Source organism: Aulonocara sp. 'chitande type north' Nkhata Bay, linkage group LG17 (assembly GCF_057382095.1).
Source record: "Aulonocara sp. 'chitande type north' Nkhata Bay isolate Kocher_YH1m ecotype deep benthic linkage group LG17, A_spYH_male_GT1.1, whole genome shotgun sequence".
NCBI classification, from domain to species: domain Eukaryota; kingdom Metazoa; phylum Chordata; class Actinopteri; order Cichliformes; family Cichlidae; genus Aulonocara; species Aulonocara sp. 'chitande type north' Nkhata Bay.
Window position 1 is genome coordinate 3,208,395 of NC_141360.1, and position 20,234 is coordinate 3,228,628.

A 20,234-nucleotide genomic window follows, 5' to 3' on the forward strand; every position below is an offset into this window, starting at 1 on the left:
CCTCATCACAGGTGAGGACGACTCAGAGTACAGACAGTGGACTCTGGACTTTGTGGACTGGTGTCAGCAGAACCACCTGCTGATCAACGCCGGGAAAACCAAGGAGTTGGTGGTGGACTTCCGGAGACGCAGACCCACCACACTGACACCAGTGAACATCCAGGGAGTGGACATTGAGATAGTGGACTCTCATAGGTAACTGGGAGTTCACCTGAATAATAAACTGGACTGCAGCCACAACACCGATGCTCTTTACAGGAAGGGTCAGAGCAGACTCTACCTGCTGAGGCAGCTCAGGTCATTTGGAGTCCAGGGAGCGCTTTTAAAGACCTTCTATGACTCTGTGGTGGCATCTGTCATTTTTTTACAGTGTTGTATGTTGGAGCAGCGGTTTAACGGCAGCTGAGAGGAAGAGGTTGGACAAAGTCATCAGGAAGGCCAGCTCTGTTCTGGGATGCACCCTGGACCCGGTGCAGGTGGTGGGAGACAAAAGGACTCTGGCCAAAATAACATCTCTGATGGACAGTCTCCCACCCCATGCATGTAAATGCTGCTGAACTGCAGAGCTCCTTCAGTGACAGACTGATGCATCCTCGATGCATGAAGGAGCGTTTCCGCAGGTCCTTCCTCCCTGCAGCTGTCAGACTGTACTACCAGAACTGCTCCCAACAAACATAGATGTTCACATCTGCGCTGTAACTGCAATAAGTTAATTAACCGATTCGCACTACAACCTGCTCTGCCTCTTATCTGTAGTTATTTTTATTTAATTTAACAACTGTACAATACTCTCTGTATATAGTAACCATTGTCCTTAATGTAAATATGTAAGAAATTCTGTATGTTTCTGTTCTGTGTCCTGTGTACTGTTTGTTTGTATATGTGTCTTTTTGGCTGCTGTTACAACCAAATTTCCCCTTGTGGGACAATTAAAGGATTATTCTATTCTATTCTTCTATCTATTCTAAATAATGTCAATAAGGCCTCTGCAATGTTCTGAAGACAGTTAAACTTGTCAGGTAGTGATGTCCAGCAGGTGAACATGCAGCTCCATGAACACGCACAGCTGTGGATTCCAGCTGCTTCGATGTTGCATTAACTGGCATTACCTCAGCCAGTTAATGCGAGACAAATCCAGCTGCTCATTAAAGATTTCTGGTTTGATCAGAAAAGAAAACATTGGTCCAAACGCCTGAAAGTCCCAAAAATGCATTGTGTCTCGAGTCTACGGATGTATCCGTGTATTTCCATGGTGCTGATGCTGTGCTGAGTGGACAGCTCCTGAAGCTTTTGAAGTGTTGGAATGTGGAAAGCTAACAACGTCCCTCTAAGTTATTTTTAGCCAATTACAAGTTGAATCTGGTAGTTGGGGTTGTTAGCTATGATACCATCATTAAGAAGCGACACAACTAATGTGAGTATGCGAGCTAATTTGCGATGTGCACCGCTGGCCCAGCCATTTATTTATTTTTTTTTTGATGCACCTTCTCAGATTAATTCACTGCGTGTCGTGCTCAGGGCTGGACTGGGACACAAAATCGTTTTAATTAGAGACCGGCCCACCAGGTATTAAAGCCATAAAGCCTTTGAATGAAAGCAAATGCTGCTGTGACAGTGATGTACAGTCTTGTTGGTATATATATATGATTTCTATACATTTTACGTCAGATAAAAACTTTGGTTGTAAGCTTCAGATAATTATTTAATAACAGCGAGACATTTTAAATGAGAATAAGAAAGTATTTCTTTGTGCCCCCCTCTCCCTGTTAATGCCCTCCTTGGCCCCCTGGCAAAACTTTGCTAGACCCGCCCCTGCACAGTTACCACCTGTCAGCTACTTAGAAAAGGATCCTGGTGTTATTTGTCTCTCAGAAACCGTTCATAACTTCAACTCATCCATGTCACCTAAAAGGTAAACCTGTTTCTCCATCACCTGTTCAGCTCTGATGATTCAGTAAGGACATCTCCTGGTTTCATCTTCATGTTTCCCTCTCACCAGATATACAAACCGACATCATAACCAGCAGCTTTACAGCTGTGGCTCCAGCAAACCTCAGCTGATACTAGAAATTAATATTAAATAAATTCTAACAACAGCTGATCAAGCTTAAACGTGCTGCTGTTGTTTAACGCGACATCCGCTGGTTTCATCTTCATGTTTCCCTCTCACCAGATATACAAACCGACATCATAACCAGCAGCTTTACAGCTGTGGCTCCAGCAAACCTCAGCTGATACTAGAAATTAATATTAAATAAATTCTAACAACAGCTGATCAAGCCTAGACGTGCTGCAGTTTAGCGCGACATCTGGCGGTTTCCTCTTTCTGGTGCAAAGTGGGCTATAAACAAAAACGAGAGAAAAGCTGATCAGCTGATCATTGATTAGTTTCATGATTGAAGTAGCAACAGGAGAGGGAGGGAGAGAATGAGAGAAGAAGAGGCAGCTGTGCAGCGTAACGACAGAATAACTGCAGCTTTGTGTCTTTTTCCATCCCAGACAAACTGCGTCCCTTCTCAGCTCAACACGAAACGTGTAATAATTTCTCTGAATACGAGACGATTCCGTTTGTACGGGACGGTTGGCAACTCTAGTAACTAACCTTATGAATAAAATAAAGTTCACTATCAGTAACATCATAGCAACCACCCAGCTTTATAGAAACTCTGTCATGCTAGCTAGTACGCAGTACGAGTTATTGTAACTGACTGTAAAAAGTCAGCACAACGAAAATAAACTCCAGCTAAACTTGGTTCATATCTGACCCAGATAGACTGCAGCTTTGGTGAGGCCAAATGGCATGACGAGATACTCGAAATGCCCCAGGTGAGTGTTAAATGCAGTCTTCCACTCATCCCCCTCCCGAATGCCGACCAGATGTAGGCGTTGCGGAGGTCGAGTTTAGAAAAAAATAACGGCACCCTGCAGGAGCTCAAACGCGGACGCCAGCAGTGGGAGAGGGTACTTGTTCTTGACAGTTATGTTATTTAACCCCCGAAAGTCAATGCAGGGGCGCAGGGTCTTATCTTTCTTCTCAACAAAGAAGAATCCCACCCCGAGGGGAGACGTGGAGGGCCGAACAATACCTGATGCGAGGGAATCTGTGATGTAACGCTCCATGGCCTCGCCTTCAGGCTTAGAAATACTGTACAAACGGCTGGTAGGTAGGGACGCTCCAGGAAGAAGATCAATACAGCAGTCATAGGGGCGGTGGGGTGGGAGCGACAGTGCTCGGTCCTTACAAAACACTGGAGCAAGGTCGTGATAATCGCTGGGAACTTTAGAGAGGTCAGGGGTCGTGGAAACCTCTGCTGGGATATTATCTGTGATGTTAGGTAATGCCGACTTTAAACATTGCTCGTGGCATTTAACACTCCATCCTGTCAAGCAGCTGTGAGACCAGTCTATTTGGGGGTTGTGCTGCTGTAGTCACGGATAACCTAATACCAGAGGTGTTTCAGGGGCTTTGAATAAAAACAGACTGATCTTCTCAACATGGTTGCCGGAGAGTAGCAATTGGATCTCCTGAGTACAGTGAGTCACTTCGGCAAGTAATTTCCCATTCAAGGCTGACACTCTTAAAAGAATGCAGCGACTGTATCTGTGCACTGTTCAGAACTTGTGGAGGTCTTGGCAATCAGATGCAGGCCGTTTTACATCCCAAGAGAGTTTACTGTGATGATCATCGTTGCTGTTTACATCCCACCTAGTGCTAGCACAAATGCTAAAGCTAGTGGAACACTCAATGAACTCTAGAGGATTATCAGTGATCTGCAAACAGCCCACCCTGATGGCTTCTTCATTTTCGCTGGGGATTTTAACAACACCACACTTAAATCAGTTGTACCCAAATTTCACCAGAACATTAACTTTGCAACAAGAGGAGACAATATGTTGGACCTTGTTTATACAAACATTAGTGGTGCAACGGATCACAGTTGATCCAAAATCCGAACCGATCCCACTCCACTGTTCAGTATGCACGTGATTCGAAAAAGGAAAAAAAAAAAAAAAAAAAGTATGTGTATGGTGGTCAGTCTGTCAAGCGATAGTTATGGTCAGCGCTAGCGGTCCAAGTGGTGAAGCAGAGGAGTTTGCGGCATTTAAGCAGCACTTTGTTGCCCAATCCGACCGGGCTAAAGCTATTACTAACATATTGGGGTGTTTAGCTGCAGACGGGAGGCCGTATTCCGTTGTGCAAAACAAGGGGTTTAAACTGTGATGAACGTGTTTGAGCCATGCTATGATATCTCGTTGCGCGTCCACTTCAGTGTGACAAGATCATTCCGAGCATGTATGAGCAGGAAAAGTTTAAAGTTATGGCTAAACTGTCCCGGGCATCTTCTGTTGCTCTGACTACAAATGGGTGGAGCTCCAGGGCAACGGAAAGCCACGTGACCATGACCGCTCGTTGCGGAGTGGTAGATACAAAGCCCTGCACTGATTACATTAGATTAGATGAAACTTTATTTATCCCTCAGGTGGGTTCCTCCGGGAAATTCAGTTTCCAGTAGCACAGCACCGACAGAAGTTGCAGAATGTGAGCAGAAATATACCACATATGCACATATATAAATACAGAGTATACAAAAGGGATAAATAGAATAAATAGGAATAAGAATACAAGGGAACGGCACATTTCAAGTGAGTCTATTACACCGTTGGATATTAACAAAAACGATTGCACAGTGAAAAGGCACTACAGCTTACTTGTTCCCCCCTCCTTTGTTCCCGTTTCCCCTCCCTCTCCCCTCCAGCGAGGAGTTAAACAGTTTAATGGTATGTGGGACAAAGGACTTTTTAAGTCTGCTGGTCCTTGACTTTAGGAGAAGCAACCTGTCACTGAACAGACTCCTCTGGTTGTTTATAGCCGTGTGCAGAGGATGCAGAGGCTGCCCAGCATGGTCCACAATGTCCATATTGCACCTTAATTTGTTTTTATATAAGTGTGTAGAATGAGTCTTCAGTTGAATGTTTTTAATAGGCAAAAAATACTTAAATAAGTAAATGGCGAGTCGAATTTTTGTCTTTTTTTTTTTCTATTTTTGCTGATCCGAAAATTTATCCGATCCTTGACTTAAAACCGTGATCCGATCCGAACCGTGAGATTTTTGATCCGTTGCACCACTAACAAACATCCAGCATGCATACCAGGCTTCACCCCTCCCCCACATCGGACAATCAGACCACATCTCCATACTTCTCACTCCAGTCTAGAGACCCATCAACAAACGGATCAGACCAGCCTTCAGAGAAGTGAGAACATGGCCAGAGGGGGCCATACCTGTTTTGCAAGTGTAATACTCTGATAAATATCAGTGGTATTTATTTTGTTTTCATGAGAATAAGTCGAAGAGAAAATAACGGTTCATGGTGAGGTTAAGAGTGGTATAGATATGTGATATAAATGTTTGTATTAAAATGCATAAATAGTGTGTGAAAAAATCAGTTACGTTAAAAAACCATAATTTCATGGAATGTGAATGTCTGTTAAAAGAGAAGAAGTGTAACTTGTTTTGTATGCTACGTCACGAGAGGTCATGACTTGCAGATGACTTCCGGGGGAAAGAGACTCGCGAGGAAGAGAGGAGAAGAAAAGGAGGATTACTAAAATGGCATAGACGAAGCATGGACTTCGGGACTGCTTATGTCACCAAAGTTGTTCGGCAACAACATATCACCCGTCTGCGGACTTCCCGGTAATCATTCGGAGCGTTTGAGCCGGGCTTCCCGTATCTTTTGTGCTTGACTAAGCACGAGGCACATTTGGCTACGTTGGCTAGCTGGAGCTAGGCTAACGCCACGGTCCTGGCTAACGGAGATTCCGCCGGAGCGAAGAGACGGAGTTTGAGAGTTGTCTCAGGAGAGAGTCGCTAACCGTGGATGATTTGCTGCTATCTAAGGAACCGGAGATTCGTTGCTCGCTGCCGCGAGTGGAGACGGTTGCTACCACAACGAGCGAGTTATTCATCGGAGGAGGTGGAGACATCACGGATACTCGGAGGTATTGTTGTTATTATTAAGAGCTCCAACTAAAGCGCGCCAACAACAAAAATAAACTAAGAGTGCACTCTGGGGAAAGAATAACATTGGACAGGTTAAGGGAAAAAATACTAAAATCTATCCCCCGGGGGTTTATTGTATGTTTTGTATATGTGTTTTTTTCATGAAGAAAAAAAAAGGGTTGGATGTGAATTTCCTGCAATTGTTTAATACATTTTCTAACCCTGAGATCCTGTGTTGGGTTTATTGCATGGTGTCTTATCATTTGAGTATTCACATGTATTAGCCTCAATCGGTTAAGTGTATTTCCTTAGCCTCCGCTTGTCTGTGTAGACACGAGAATCATATGAACCTTAGACTGATATTTATTTTTCGAGATGTATCTTTTATCACAGAATGTTTAAGTAGAGTCAAGACTGCACCCGAGGGCATAAGGGGGGAGTCTTGTCACACGAGCCGGTGGTAAAAGTGTTACATTTTTGGGGGCTCGTCCGGGATTGTATGTAATTTTGTTATGACTGACCTGGTTTTCCGTCATTCACCAAAGAGAGGGAACTAATGTTTTTTTGAGATTGCTAAGGAAATTATTTTTATTGTCAAGTGTGGTTACATTTATTGTGAGATCTCTTACTGTTTGAGCTAAAAAAAAAAAAAGAAAAAAAGAAAAATGGAAGCAGTTGAAATTGAAGCTTGGTGCAAAAGGAAGCAGTTAGCTTATGGACATGCAGTTGTTTTGAGTGATGTGGACCCCGATGTCACAGATGCAGTTCTGCTATCGGCCTTGAGCCAGGTCAAAGTATTTGGAAAATCCGAGATAGTTGACCGTTGTCTTGATGTAGCTTCTAAGACACAGTTGGTACTGATCAAGACTTCAACTGACTTAAAAAATCAAACCGTACCGGATGTTGTTGGACTTCCTGGGGAGGCGGGTCCATGGCCAGCTCATGTGCTCACTGCTCCTGCAGAAAATGATGAGTTTCAATCTAAGCTAATGTCATTCCTGAATGCGGAAGGTAAAACTCTTACTGACGTTGGTGGCTTACTTCAGCCTTCACCCCTTGATGTGAACACGGCTTTGATACATGCTATCAGTTCCTTAGTGGATAAATGTAACACCACATCTGTTGATTCTCAGAGCTATCGTAAGCTGCGCATGTTCTCTGGTGTGAAACCTACGCCCAATGGGGAGGAAGAGTATGATGCCTGGGCAGAACAGACAACACATCTGCTAGATGAGTGGCAGTGCAGTGACAACATAAAGAAACAGCGAATAGTGGAAAGTCTGAAAGGTCCAGCTGCAGACATTGTAAGGTTCTTGAGAGTCCAGCAGCCCACTGCAACTTCATATGACTACATGCAGGTTTTGGAGACGGCTTTTGGAACAACTGAGAGTGCGTCCGATCTTCTGGTGAAGTTCAGACATACCTACCAAAATGTGGGCGAAAAGTTGTCTACTTACTTGTTGAGGTTGGATAAACTGCTGCACTGTATTTTCAGAAAAGGAGGCGTGGCACTGTCTGACATGAATCGATTACGGATGGAGCAGGTTGTGAGGGGAGCACTGCAACAAGACATGATTGCACTTCGTCTTCGTATGACTCACAAGCTGCGGGAACCCCCTTCTTTCAGTGAGTTGCTAAAAGAAGTAAGGGAGGAAAAGGACATGCTCCAAAGCAGAAACGATAGTAAGAACCCAGTAATGTCACAGTCTGTAACTCCTATTTCTAAGTCGGCACCTGAACAAGAAGTTGATCCTGAAGTGGCAAAGCTGAAAAAAGAGTTAAGTGTCATGAAAGCTGAGATGCTTAGTCTTAAAGCTGCTACGGTTGCATCACATCCAGACACCCAGATTTCACAACCAGAAGTCCCTGCCAAGCCACCTTATAAAAGAAATGCTACCCCACAAAGGTCTGGCTATCAAGAGGATAAACCTGGAATATTTTGCTACAGATGTGGGGAGGATGGACATTTTAAGAGAGAATGTGAAGGTGAAGAAAACCTACTCAAAGTCAACAAGCGCCTCATTAAACTGACAAAGAAATCGGGAAACTACCGCGGGGTCCAGTAGAGGAACGGCCTGGCATCCCGGTGGTTGTAAAACGTTCCACCAAGTGCAGCACCTTAGAGGGAAAAGTGAAAGACACTGTACCTGCAGGCTTAGTGGGCCCTAGCTCTGTAGTGTCGGTACAGATTGAAGGCATCTACTCTAAAGCCATACTCGATTCTGGTTCTCAAGTAACCCTGCTGTACAGATCCTTCTACGACAGATATTTGACACACCTGCCATTGACGTCTATCGACACGTTGGCGATATGGGGTCTCAGTTCCGCCGAGTACCCTTATGATGGCTATTTGTCACTTAGGCTGGAGTTTTTGGAAGCAGATGTAGGTGTGAGTGAGACCATTGATGCACTTGTGTTGGTATGTCCCGACCCAGTTGTGAGAGGTGAAGTTTCCCTGCTTGTTGGCACCAACACACCCACTGTGAGGCGATTGCTTAGCCACTGCAGGGAAAAGGGAGGAGAAAACTTTGTGAGATCCATGCACATTCACCCAGTCTTCAGAAAAGTTTTCAGTGAGATCTCAGTGTTACCACCTGATGCTGACAGTAACCAGAGGGGAACGGTGTGGTTCACCCAAGCCAAACCTGTCACCATACGGCCTGGGGGAGTCGCCCAAGTGGCTGGGGCACCAAAGTTTCATGGAGTGCTGGGCACTCAGACAATCCTTGTAGACTCACCTGATGACCCTGCGAATGAGTCACGGTTTCCCGATGGACTCCTGGTGAGACCAGAGTTGCAGACCTCCACTGGTGTGACGGCCAAAAGAATTACTGTTCTAGTTAGAAACATGTCAGCACGGGAAATTACCTTGACCAGAGGGACACCAATAGCTCATCTGTTTCCAGTCGACGTTGTGTCATCTCTACCTGGGAGAGAAGAGTCTGAAGTCGAGTTCGCTGGGAAGCTGAGCCCCTTTTCTTTCAACTTTGGAGACTCACCAGTTCCTAAGGAGTGGAAGGAAAGGTTGGTGACAGAAATGATGGAGCGGAGTGAAGTTTTCTCTCTGCATGAGTTTGATGTCGGATGCAGTAAGAGCACCCAGCACACTATCAAAACCACAGAGGACAAACCATTTCGGGAGAGGTCTCGTCGGTTGCCGCCTGCTGACGTGGAAGCATTGAGACAGCATCTAGCGCAGCTAAAAACTGCTGGCGTTATTACAGAGTCACGCAGTCCTTATGCCTCACCCATTGTGGTCGTGAGAAAGAAGAATGGGAAAATAAGGATGTGTGTGGATTTTCGGACTCTAAACCACCGCACCACTCCCGACCAATACACGGTGCCAAGAATTGAAGATGCTTTGGCATGTCTCAGTGGAAGCAAGTGGTTCAGTGTGCTTGACCTTCGGAGTGGATACTATCAAGTGCCCATGGCAGACTCCGACAAGGAAAAGACAGCTTTCATTTGCCCAGCTGGATTCTTCCAATTTGAAAGAATGCCACAGGGAGTGACAGGGGCTCCCGCTACATTTCAGCGGGTAATGGAACAAACTGTTGGAGACATGAACTTGCTTGAGGTGTTGGTCTATCTCGACGATCTCATTGTGTTTGGAGCCACGCTTGAGGAGCATGAGATCCGGTTGCTGAAGGTGCTTGACCGTCTAAAGGACGAAGGACTGAAGCTGTCACTGGATAAATGTCAGTTTTGTCAGCCATCGTTGACTTACGTTGGGCACATCATATCTCAAGACGGGGTGTCTACTGATCCAAAGAAGACTGAAGCTGTAACCGCATGGCCAAGACCCAACACTGTGACTGCATTACGATCGTTTCTTGGATTCTGTGGGTACTACCGGCGTTTCGTGAAAGATTACTCCAAGGTAGCTCACCCATTGAACCAACTGTTGTCTGGTTACCCTTCAACTGCAAAGAAGAAAGTAAAGGACAGACAGGATGGTCCGTACCTTAACCCTGCAGAGCCCTTTGGTGGTCGCTGGAGCGGAGAATGTGAGGCAGCCTTTGAGGAGCTGAAGCGACGACTTACCCAAGCTCCTGTGTTGGCCTTTGCCGATCCTCAGCTACCTTATGTGCTACATGTAGACGCTAGCCGGGAGGGGCTAGGAGGAGTGCTGTACCAGGATCAAGGTGAAGGATTGAGACCTGTGGCTTTCGTCAGTCGGAGTTTGACTCCTTCAGAAAAGAATTATCCAGCCCATAAATTGGAATTTTTGGCGCTGAAGTGGGCGGTAGTGGACAGACTGCATGACTATCTGTACGGGACCAAGTTCGAGGTGAGGACAGACAACAACCCTCTGACATATGTGCTAACGTCTGCCAAGCTAGACGCGACGGGTCACCGTTGGCTTGCTGCCCTGTCTACATATGACTTTAGTCTCAAGTACAGAGCAGGAGTCCAAAACATTGACGCTGACGCTCTCTCTCGCCGGCCACAATCGGGGTCGATATCCAAATCCGAGTGGGACGACGTTCCTGCAGCAGGAGTGAGAGCCTTGTGTCAAATGTCTGGGGTGATGAAACATAAAAACCCACGATCCGGAAGAGCCATTGACTCTTTTGGCACTTCTCCACAAGCTATCCCACAAGCTTATTGCAATCTGGCTTCTTTGAGTGTTAAGAATATGCCTTTTGTGAGTCTTGCTGAGTTGTCGACCGCTCAACGGGAAGACCCCGGCATAGGACAAGTGTGGACAGCTCTGAGTAATGGGAATAGTAACCAAGTTGACAAGACCAAGCAACCAACTTGCTCTTTGCTGTTGAGAGAGTGGGACAGGTTAAAGATGCAGAAAGGAGTGATGTATCGCATTGTAACTCCTCCCGGAAAATCACGCTGTTCTCAGTTGGTACTACCAGAAAAGTATAGAGTCCCTGTACTGAAATCACTGCACGATGACTCAGGTCATTTGGGCCTCGACAAGACATACGGCTTGGTAAGAAACCGGTTCTACTGGCCTCGGATGAAGTTAGAGATTGAAGAGTATTGCAAGTCTTGTGAGAGGTGTATAAAAAGAAAGACTCTACCCAAGAGAGCTGCACCTTTGTCGCATTTGCAAAGTGAGGGACCGTTCGACCTTGTTTGTATGGACTTTTTGTCCATAGAGCCTGATTCGAGCAGCACAGAAAATGTTCTGGTCATTACCGATCACTACACTCGTTATGCTCAAGCTTTTCCAACAAGAGACCAGAGAGCCTCTACGGTTGCAAAGGTGTTGCTGGAGAAGTATTTCGTTCATTACGGACTGCCACGGAGGATGCACAGTGATCAGGGCAGAGATTTTGAAAGTCGTCTTGTTCATGAAGTGTTGAGTTCGCTTGGAGTTGAAAAATCAAGAACGACGCCCTATCATCCTCAAGGAGACCCTCAACCCGAGAGGTTTAATAGGACGTTGTTGGACATGTTGGGGACCCTGGAACCGAACAGAAAGAAAAAATGGAGTCAGCACGTCGTTCATTTGGTTCATGCTTATAATTGCACTCCAAATGAAGCTACAGGTTTCTCTCCTTATTTCCTTATGTTTGGGCGTGAAGCTAGGTTACCTGTGGATTTGTGTTTCGAGACTTCTTGTGATGGCACACCACAGAAAACTTACCTCAAGTACGTTTCTGACCTGAGGAAGGAGTTAAAGGCTGCCTATGAACTAGCAGAGTCCGTCGCGGCCAAACAGAATGAGAACAATAAGCAGCGGTATGACAAAAGAATCAGGTTCGCACAGTTGTTACCTGGAGACAGAGTCTTGCTACGAAACCTCGGGTTACAGGGGAAGCATAAACTGGCCGATCGCTGGGCGTCAAAACCATATGTTGTGGAAAGCAAGATGCCGAACCTACCAGTGTTCCGGTTGAAACCTGAAGATGGTGATGGACCAATCAAGATCCTCCATCGAAATCACTTACTGCCTCTTGGGGAGAGGATATGTCTAGACTCTGCATCCCATACGGATCTCACCCCTACAAGGAGAGTCTTGCGACGGAGGAAACAGAAAGACAAGCCTGGAAAGGAAAAGACACTATCGCAGAGAACGGCAGATAAAGACTCTGAAAGGGAAGGAGTCACGCCCAGTGATAAAGATGAGAAAGAGTACACTGACTCCGAAGATGAGGATTTTGGACTTTGGTGTGATCTGACTGTTGAACCTCTCAGGTGCAACATGGATAGTGATACTCTGGAACCGTTCAGTCTGGATTTGGGTATTTCCTTAAGCGACGTAGCTGAACAACCAAAAACAGTTGGGCTGGGAGTAACACAGGAATGTGTAGAGGAACCTGAGACGGACAGTGTAAATGAATCTGAGTCTGTTGAGATCACCGAAGCCGAATCACCTGATACTTGCGAGAATCCTGAGGAGGCAGGGAAAGAGAAAACACTGAATGCAGACCTTATTTCGCAAGAAGAAGATACTGGATTTAACTCTGAGACTAATCTTGATGTTGACATTAAGCCCAGACCTCAGCGGTTGAAGAGGGCTCCTTTGAGGTTAACTTATGATGAACCAGGTCATCCCAGTGTGGTAGCCGCCACAACAGTGAAATATGTCTCTTGTTTTTATAAATGGATAGGCACACCCATCTTTGCTTAGTTGTGTGTTTTACTCACCTGTTGTGCCATAATGGTTTATGTTTTCAAGGTACAAAGTCATGAGGGCATGCTTTTCTTTGGTGGGGGGAGAGTGTAATACTCTGATAAATATCAGTGGTATTTATTTTGTTTTCATGAGAATAAGTCGAAGAGAAAATAACGGTTCATGGTGAGGTTAAGAGTGGTATAGATATGTGATATAAATGTTTGTATTAAAATGCATAAATAGTGTGTGAAAAAATCAGTTACGTTAAAAAACCATAATTTCATGGAATGTGAATGTCTGTTAAAAGAGAAGAAGTGTAACTTGTTTTGTATGCTACGTCACGAGAGGTCATGACTTGCAGATGACTTCCGGGGGAAAGAGACTCGCGAGGAAGAGAGGAGAAGAAAAGGAGGATTACTAAAATGGCATAGACGAAGCATGGACTTCGGGACTGCTTATGTCACCAAAGTTGTTCGGCAACAACATATCACCCGTCTGCGGACTTCCCGGTAATCATTCGGAGCGTTTGAGCCGGGCTTCCCGTATCTTTTGTGCTTGACTAAGCACGAGGCACATTTGGCTACGTTGGCTAGCTGGAGCTAGGCTAACGCCACGGTCCTGGCTAACGGAGATTCCGCCGGAGCGAAGAGACGGAGTTTGAGAGTTGTCTCAGGAGAGAGTCGCTAACCGTGGATGATTTGCTGCTATCTAAGGAACCGGAGATTCGTTGCTCGCTGCCGCGAGTGGAGACGGTTGCTACCACAACGAGCGAGTTATTCATCGGAGGAGGTGGAGACATCACGGATACTCGGAGGTATTGTTGTTATTATTAAGAGCTCCAACTAAAGCGCGCCAACAACAAAAATAAACTAAGAGTGCACTCTGGGGAAAGAATAACATTGGACAGGTTAAGGGAAAAAATACTAAAATCTATCCCCCGGGGGTTTATTGTATGTTTTGTATATGTGTTTTTTTCATGAAGAAAAAAAAAGGGTTGGATGTGAATTTCCTGCAATTGTTTAATACATTTTCTAACCCTGAGATCCTGTGTTGGGTTTATTGCATGGTGTCTTATCATTTGAGTATTCACATGTATTAGCCTCAATCGGTTAAGTGTATTTCCTTAGCCTCCGCTTGTCTGTGTAGACACGAGAATCATATGAACCTTAGACTGATATTTATTTTTCGAGATGTATCTTTTATCACAGAATGTTTAAGTAGAGTCAAGACTGCACCCGAGGGCATAAGGGGGGAGTCTTGTCACACGAGCCGGTGGTAAAAGTGTTACACAAGACTGCTTTGAATGCTCAGACTGGGATATATTTAGAGAAGCTGCTACATACTCAGACACCGTGGACCTGGAGGAGTACACAACTTCAGTGACCAGCTACATCAGCAAATGCATTGAGGATGTCACTGCCTCCAAGACCGTCATCACCTATGCAAACCATAAACCCTGGTTCTCTGCAAAGCTACGCAACCTGATGAAAGTCAGAGACTCTGCCTGTAAGGCCAAAAATAGAGAAGCTTACACTACAGCCAGAGCAGATCTATCATGGGCCATCAAAGACGCAAAGCGGCAGTATGCACATAAGATCAACACACATTTCACAAGTACAAAGGACACTCGGCGCATGTGACACGGCATCCAAACAATCACGGGCTACAAGCCAACACCTCCAGCATGCAGCAGTGATCCCTCTCTGCCAGACCAACTAAATGACTTCTTTGCACGTTTTGAGACAGAACAAAGAGCCAGAAAGGAAGATGCCCCCCTCACCCAATGACCAAGTACTTTGTCTGTCCACAGCAGATGTCAGGATGACACTTCAGAGTAAACCTGCGAAGGGCTGCAGGACCTGACAACATACCTGGCCAGGTGCTTCGGGAGTGTGCTGACCAGCTCGCAGGCATCCTCACGAACATCCTAAACACATCACTGAGCCCAGCTGTGGTACCTGCATGCCTCAAAACCACAAATCATCCCAGTGCCAAAGAAGTCCACTGTGTCCTGCCTCAATGACTACCGGCCGGTGGCACTTACGCCCATCATCATTAAGTGCTTTGAGAGGCTGGTATTGAGGCACATGAAAACTCAGCTTCCACTGAATCTGGACCCGCTACAGTTTGCTCATCACCAAAACCGCTCCACAGATGATGCCATCTCATCTGCTCTTCACCTTTCTCTCTCCCATCTCGACAAAAGGACACTTATGTCAGAATGCTGTTTATTGACTTCAGCTCAGCATTCAACACAGTCATTCCCCAGGAGCTGGTAAAGAAGTTGGACTCACAAGGAATAAACACCTCCCACTGCATTTGGATCTTGGACTTCCTAACTGACAGGCCATAGTCTGTCTTCATAGGAAATAAAACCTCCAAAGTCGTCAGACTGAGCACAGGATCGCCGCAGGGCTGTGTGCTTGGTCCACTGCTGTTCACCCTGCTAACACATGACACTGTGCAGTACAGCTCATTTTTACCGAAACATAGCATGTTATTTATTTGTAATTCCTAGTTATACATCTCTTGAAGATATATCCTTTATATATTTATAAATGCACCATGGGGGGCTTAGGGTGAAACAGCATTTCGGTACACTGTATACTGTGTATACTACTGTACTGACAATAAAGCTCTTGAATCTTGAATCTGAAGTAAGCCTGCAGAGCGAGAGCGAAGTGCTCTAATAGGGTGATATGGTACTACAAGGTCATTAAGATAAGATGGGGCCTGATTATTTAAGACCTTGTATGTGAGGAGCAAGATTTTGAATTCTGGATTTAACAGGAAGCCAACGAAGGGAAGCCAAAACAGGAGAAATATGCTCTCTCTTTCTAGTCCCTCTCAGGACTCTTGCTGCAGCATTTTGGATCAGCTGAAGGCTTTTCAGCGAGTTTTTAGGACTTCCTGATAATAATGAATTACAGTCGTCCAGCCTGGAAGTAATAAATGCATGAACTAGTGTTTCAGCATCACTCTGAGACAGGATATTTCTAACTTTAGAGATGTTGCACAAATGGAAGAAAGCGGTCTTACATATTTGTTTAATATGTGCTTTGAAGGACATGTCCTGGTCAAAAATGACTCCAAGGTTCCTCACAGCGTTACTGGAGGCCAAGGTAATGCCATCCAGAGTAAGAATCTGCTTAGATACCATATTTCTAAGATTTTCAGGGCCGAGTACAATAACCTCAGTTTGATCTGAATTAAGAAGCAGAAAGTTAGCATCCATCCAGGTCTTTATGTCTTTAAGATATTCCTGCAGTTTAACTAAATGGTGTGTGTGATCTGGCTTCATGGACAGATAGAGCTGGGTGTCATCAGCATAGCAGTGAAAATTTATGCTATGTCTTCTAATGATGCTGCCTAAAGGAAGCATGTATAATGTAAACAGAATTGGTCCTAGCACTGAACCCTGTGGAACTCCATAATTAACCTCAGTGTTAAGCTTGAACATGAACAAACTGTAAATGACTTGTGGTTCAAACTAGCCTACCATCTATTACCATTAGTTCATCTATAAATTCAGCATCAAAAGTAACAAATTCTTGACTTTGACATAATTATGACATTTACGGGTCAATGTGAAGCACTTCTGTTTGAACTGAGGTGGAAAATGGGTGCAGCTACTCTGCTGTACAGGAGGAGGTGTTGTTGCATTGTGCATCTCCCATAGTGGGATTTATAATAAAAGAACACCAGAGGTCTGGACCCTGTTAAACTGGTGAATATATAACACCATCATAATCTCATGTAAGCTTGTCTACTATGTGCAATGATCACAAAGCAAAGAGCCAAAACAGTGACAGGAAAGCCAGTAACTGTGCTGAATAAAACTTGCAAAAATAAAAAACTGAATCCAAACAGTCTCAGCGAATCAAGAGTTTATGAAAGGATGGCAGGTGAATGATACAGAAGTAAATATCTGACAGCATTCTAGTAGTTATGCATGTTGTTGCTGAATCACTTAAGATGTAATCACAATAAAACAATCAATTATTTTCCCACGTGAATTTTTCCATTGTTGACATAATGCTGATCAGTTTTTACATTGTTTTATGCGACAGAAGAGGAAAGACTACAACCACTAGCATAAACATTTCAGGATGGTCCCATAGTCAGTCACGGCCCACAGATTGCCACGATCATAGCTCACATGGTTGATGCGAGAGGGCATTGGTATTTTGGTCCAGCTCGTGCCTTGTGGAGTGCTGCTGTCGATGCCTTGTCTGTAGAGAGAAGACATTGATACTTAAATCATTGGATCTGTTTTATTTGTGCAATTGAGGGTTTGGCCTCAGCTCCTCGCCATATTATCTATCCTGAGTTAAGAGTTGTAAGTCTCATGGTTGCTCGGTCTGGTGACCCAAATATAATGTTTTTGATTACTTCATGTTCTGTGATTTGGGGGTTTCTCGTGGTCTAGTCTGTTGCATTTCTAGCTCCTTTGGTTATTCCTTAGTATTGTTGGTGATTTCTAGACTTTAGATTTTGTTAATGTTCTGTGTTACATCTAGTTATCTAGGTTTCTATGTTCGTGTATTTCCTGTTTTACTTTGGTAGTCTCATGTCCTGTGTTAGAGTTTTCTGTTTTGCTTCCTTCCTGTCTCGTGTGTCAGATTAGGTTAAGCTGTGTCTCTCTTCTGTACTTATTGTGTGTTTTCCTTTGTTCTTTGTCGGGTCGTCTGCATTTCCTCTGCTCTTCTTCACTCCACATTTCCAGGTTTCATGTTTTCTAGTTCAATGTTTCAAGTTTCATGTTCACCTTTTCCCAGTTTAGGTTTTGTTAGTTTCCTTTCTGCCATTTGTTTTGTAATATTTGTTGCAGCCCTAAATAAAGGCTTGCTTTCTGTTAACATCCACCTCATTTGTCTGCATTTGGGTCCGCATTCTCTTCTCTCCACGCCGTCTGCCTTAGCAGGCGTGACAGGAAGAGGTAAATATGTTTAACAGATGTGAAAAATGAGATTTCTATGATTTCTTTTAAGTGAACACCTAAATGTATTATAGAGGAGAGACAGATCATTCAAAGAATCCACAACTGAAATCTGAAAATTCTTAGTTACTGAGTTTCTGAGTTACAGAAACTATGATGATTATAAGTAAACATTACTAGTTTTCTTTTGTAGCATTTGACTGGTGATTCTACACATGAACATTGTATGGCTCAGTGATCATTACAATGAAAGTCGCTTCTAGAAAGATTTAAGCACAAATTGCCTTCGTGAGCAATTTGTTATTCATTTGTGGAGAGGTCATTCTAAGGTTGAAGAGCAAAATAGTGGTTGATCCATTGCATGGATAACAACAGAGGAGTCAAAAACACAATAACCTGATTCAAACAGAGACTGAAAGAGTCAAAGCAAAAAGAAAGAAAGAAGAAAGAACAGAAATACTGCCAGGGCTAGTTAAAATGCTTTCAGACTAGATTAAGTGTTTACCTTTGGAAGACTTCTCCTCCTCTATTTACAACAAAGACGCTTCCATCAGTCCCAATTTCAACCATTACTGCAAGACCATCCACTTGTATCCAGCCACTGATGCCACAGGTGCTCGGTGTTACTTTCTGTCACGAAAAGCAAATATGGTGAGATGTCTTGATCATACAAATAACAACACAAATGATCATTAAAATAAAAAAATAATTTACTGTGAAGTAGATGTTTTGACCTGAGTTCACTCCCCAGCATCCATATTTTGAGCTGCAACTGACATACATTAAAAGCCCAGGCAGGGTTGTCCAGCTCAGGGTGCTCTGTTCCCTGTAGGCTGAGGCAATGGTGCTTTTCAGACAGTGGATGGTGGACTGGTAGCTAACTCCCACCACCTGACCATCTCCTCCAGCATCCACCTGCTGTAACCTCTCACCTGAAGACACAGAGGTACAGATCATTCATTCAAACAGCTGCTACCGCGCACACTCTACTGTCTTAAGTCTGTGATAAAGCTCACCATTCTCAAAAACAAAGCTGCCAGCTACGTATTTGTAGACCCTGTCGTCGAGCTCAACACCCCAGATTCCTGCAGGTCCCACTGAGACATGCTTCAGGGTGAGTGAGCCCATTTTGTACCACTGTGATCCAATCAGAAAGTATGCATAATTGTTGATGTCTGTCATCACAACGTTCCCCTGCCCAGCATCAATCTGTACAGCAGGAAACTGTTGTGGACCCTCCGTGCAAGTGCAGCCTGTGAAGAGAAAACCATCAGTCATATGAATGGAACCTTTATTTATTTTAAGGATAAAAATAATTTGCTTCTTGGTTGGTTTAAACAAATATAGTAAATGATAGTGTAGTTTTATTTTGAAAAACTGGACTTACCATGACTGACTGACAGGTAGTTTAGCATTAGCAGCAAGGCTGCGATAGCTTTCATCTTGTTTCTGAGTCTGTCTGCTGCAGGACTCTTCTGGGTGTGTTACTGGATGTTTGCTGAGCTACTGCACTGCACCGTTTGCGTGAGTGTGCATTTTATAATTTACCAATTATTGTGAAACATGAAACAGATTTTCTTTCTTTTTTTTTTTCTTTTTTTTTTTTTACACAATTTAGGCAAAGGAGGAAGTTGTGAAACAGGGATTTTTTTCAAGTACAACCACAAAGCAACGACTGAGGATTCTTCCAAGATAAAATGATTTCCATAAAACGTACAAACCTTCCTGGGACATATTTCTATTAGTTGGGGAAAGTTACTAGTGGCAACTTAACTTTACTTTGAAGTTATTCCATCTTATTAATTAGTATTAGGTCCAAGCTACTCATGATTCATAATCATCTTTTGGTTGTTTATATATTGAAAACCCTGTTTGTGCAGCTCTCTTGAAATATATACTCTAATCTCTGTTCCTTTCATGGGGTCTTACTTTAGATCCTGAGTTCCACCATACTACTGCAGGTAAAGTTGTTAATAGTACAACAATAGCTGAGGCTGTGATTATGACTCAATTCCAGATTCTGTAAATCCAAACCAAATCATGGCTGATTCTGTAAATGTCTTTGATTATGTAAGAAGTCTGTGTAATTTGTTTGTCTTCTGTAGAAAATAAAAAGAACAATATCTGTTTTGTCTCCTTCTGCCAAATGAACTGCTGCTCTAAAGAAAATTCAAAGAGGATGGAAACAGTTTCTTTTAAAAAGCTGTACAAATGCATTAGTTTGTCTTTTTAGAGGCTTTGGTATATTATGTATGTTATTAACTTTAGTTTTTATTTGTAAATATAATGATAATCTTCAATACTAGTTTGTGGACGGAGACCTCCTCCCTAAGGCTGAAGTTTGCCCCTGCTCACTGAGGATGAGGGTTATCCAGAGTAATGAGTTAAAAATCTAGGTATACCATCAAAGACCAGTGTTGGGACCAACGCGTTATTAAGTAACGCGTTACAGTAACTACGTTATTATTGTGGTAACGAGCACGGTAACTAGTTATTATGCCAAAATCAGGAACGCGTTACTCGTTACTGGCATTTAGATAGGGTCGTTACTCGTTACTTCGTGTGGTGGCATCGCGGAGTTTCCACAGATTCAGTAACATTAGCAAGTGGTGGAGGCAGCAGGTGGATGAAGGAAAAGGGACGCAGAAGGAAAAGAGACCCGAGGCGGCCGCCGGTCCAAGTGTGAACTGAACTTCAGGTAAGAAGTTAT

The 20,234-nt window shown here is 44.0% G+C and overlaps 2 protein-coding genes across 2 annotated transcripts in view; one reads left to right on the forward strand and one right to left on the reverse strand.

Moving 5' to 3' along the window:
- The window catches only part of LOC147309449 (serine/threonine-protein kinase pim-2-like), a 581,324-nt gene that overhangs the window by 480,892 nt on the left and 80,198 nt on the right, over positions 1–20,234 (forward strand). The window lies entirely within an intron of this gene.
- LOC147309462 (fish-egg lectin-like) lies at positions 16,456–19,068 on the reverse strand. Its single transcript, XM_086269680.1, has 5 exons — positions 18,912–19,068; positions 18,541–18,777; positions 18,239–18,456; positions 18,030–18,154; positions 16,456–16,817 (listed from the first exon to the last, which is right to left on the reverse strand). The coding sequence occupies exons 1-5, from the start codon at positions 18,964–18,966 to the stop codon at positions 16,676–16,678; spliced, it is 777 nt and encodes a 258-aa protein (XP_086125806.1). The 5' UTR covers positions 18,967–19,068; the 3' UTR covers positions 16,456–16,675.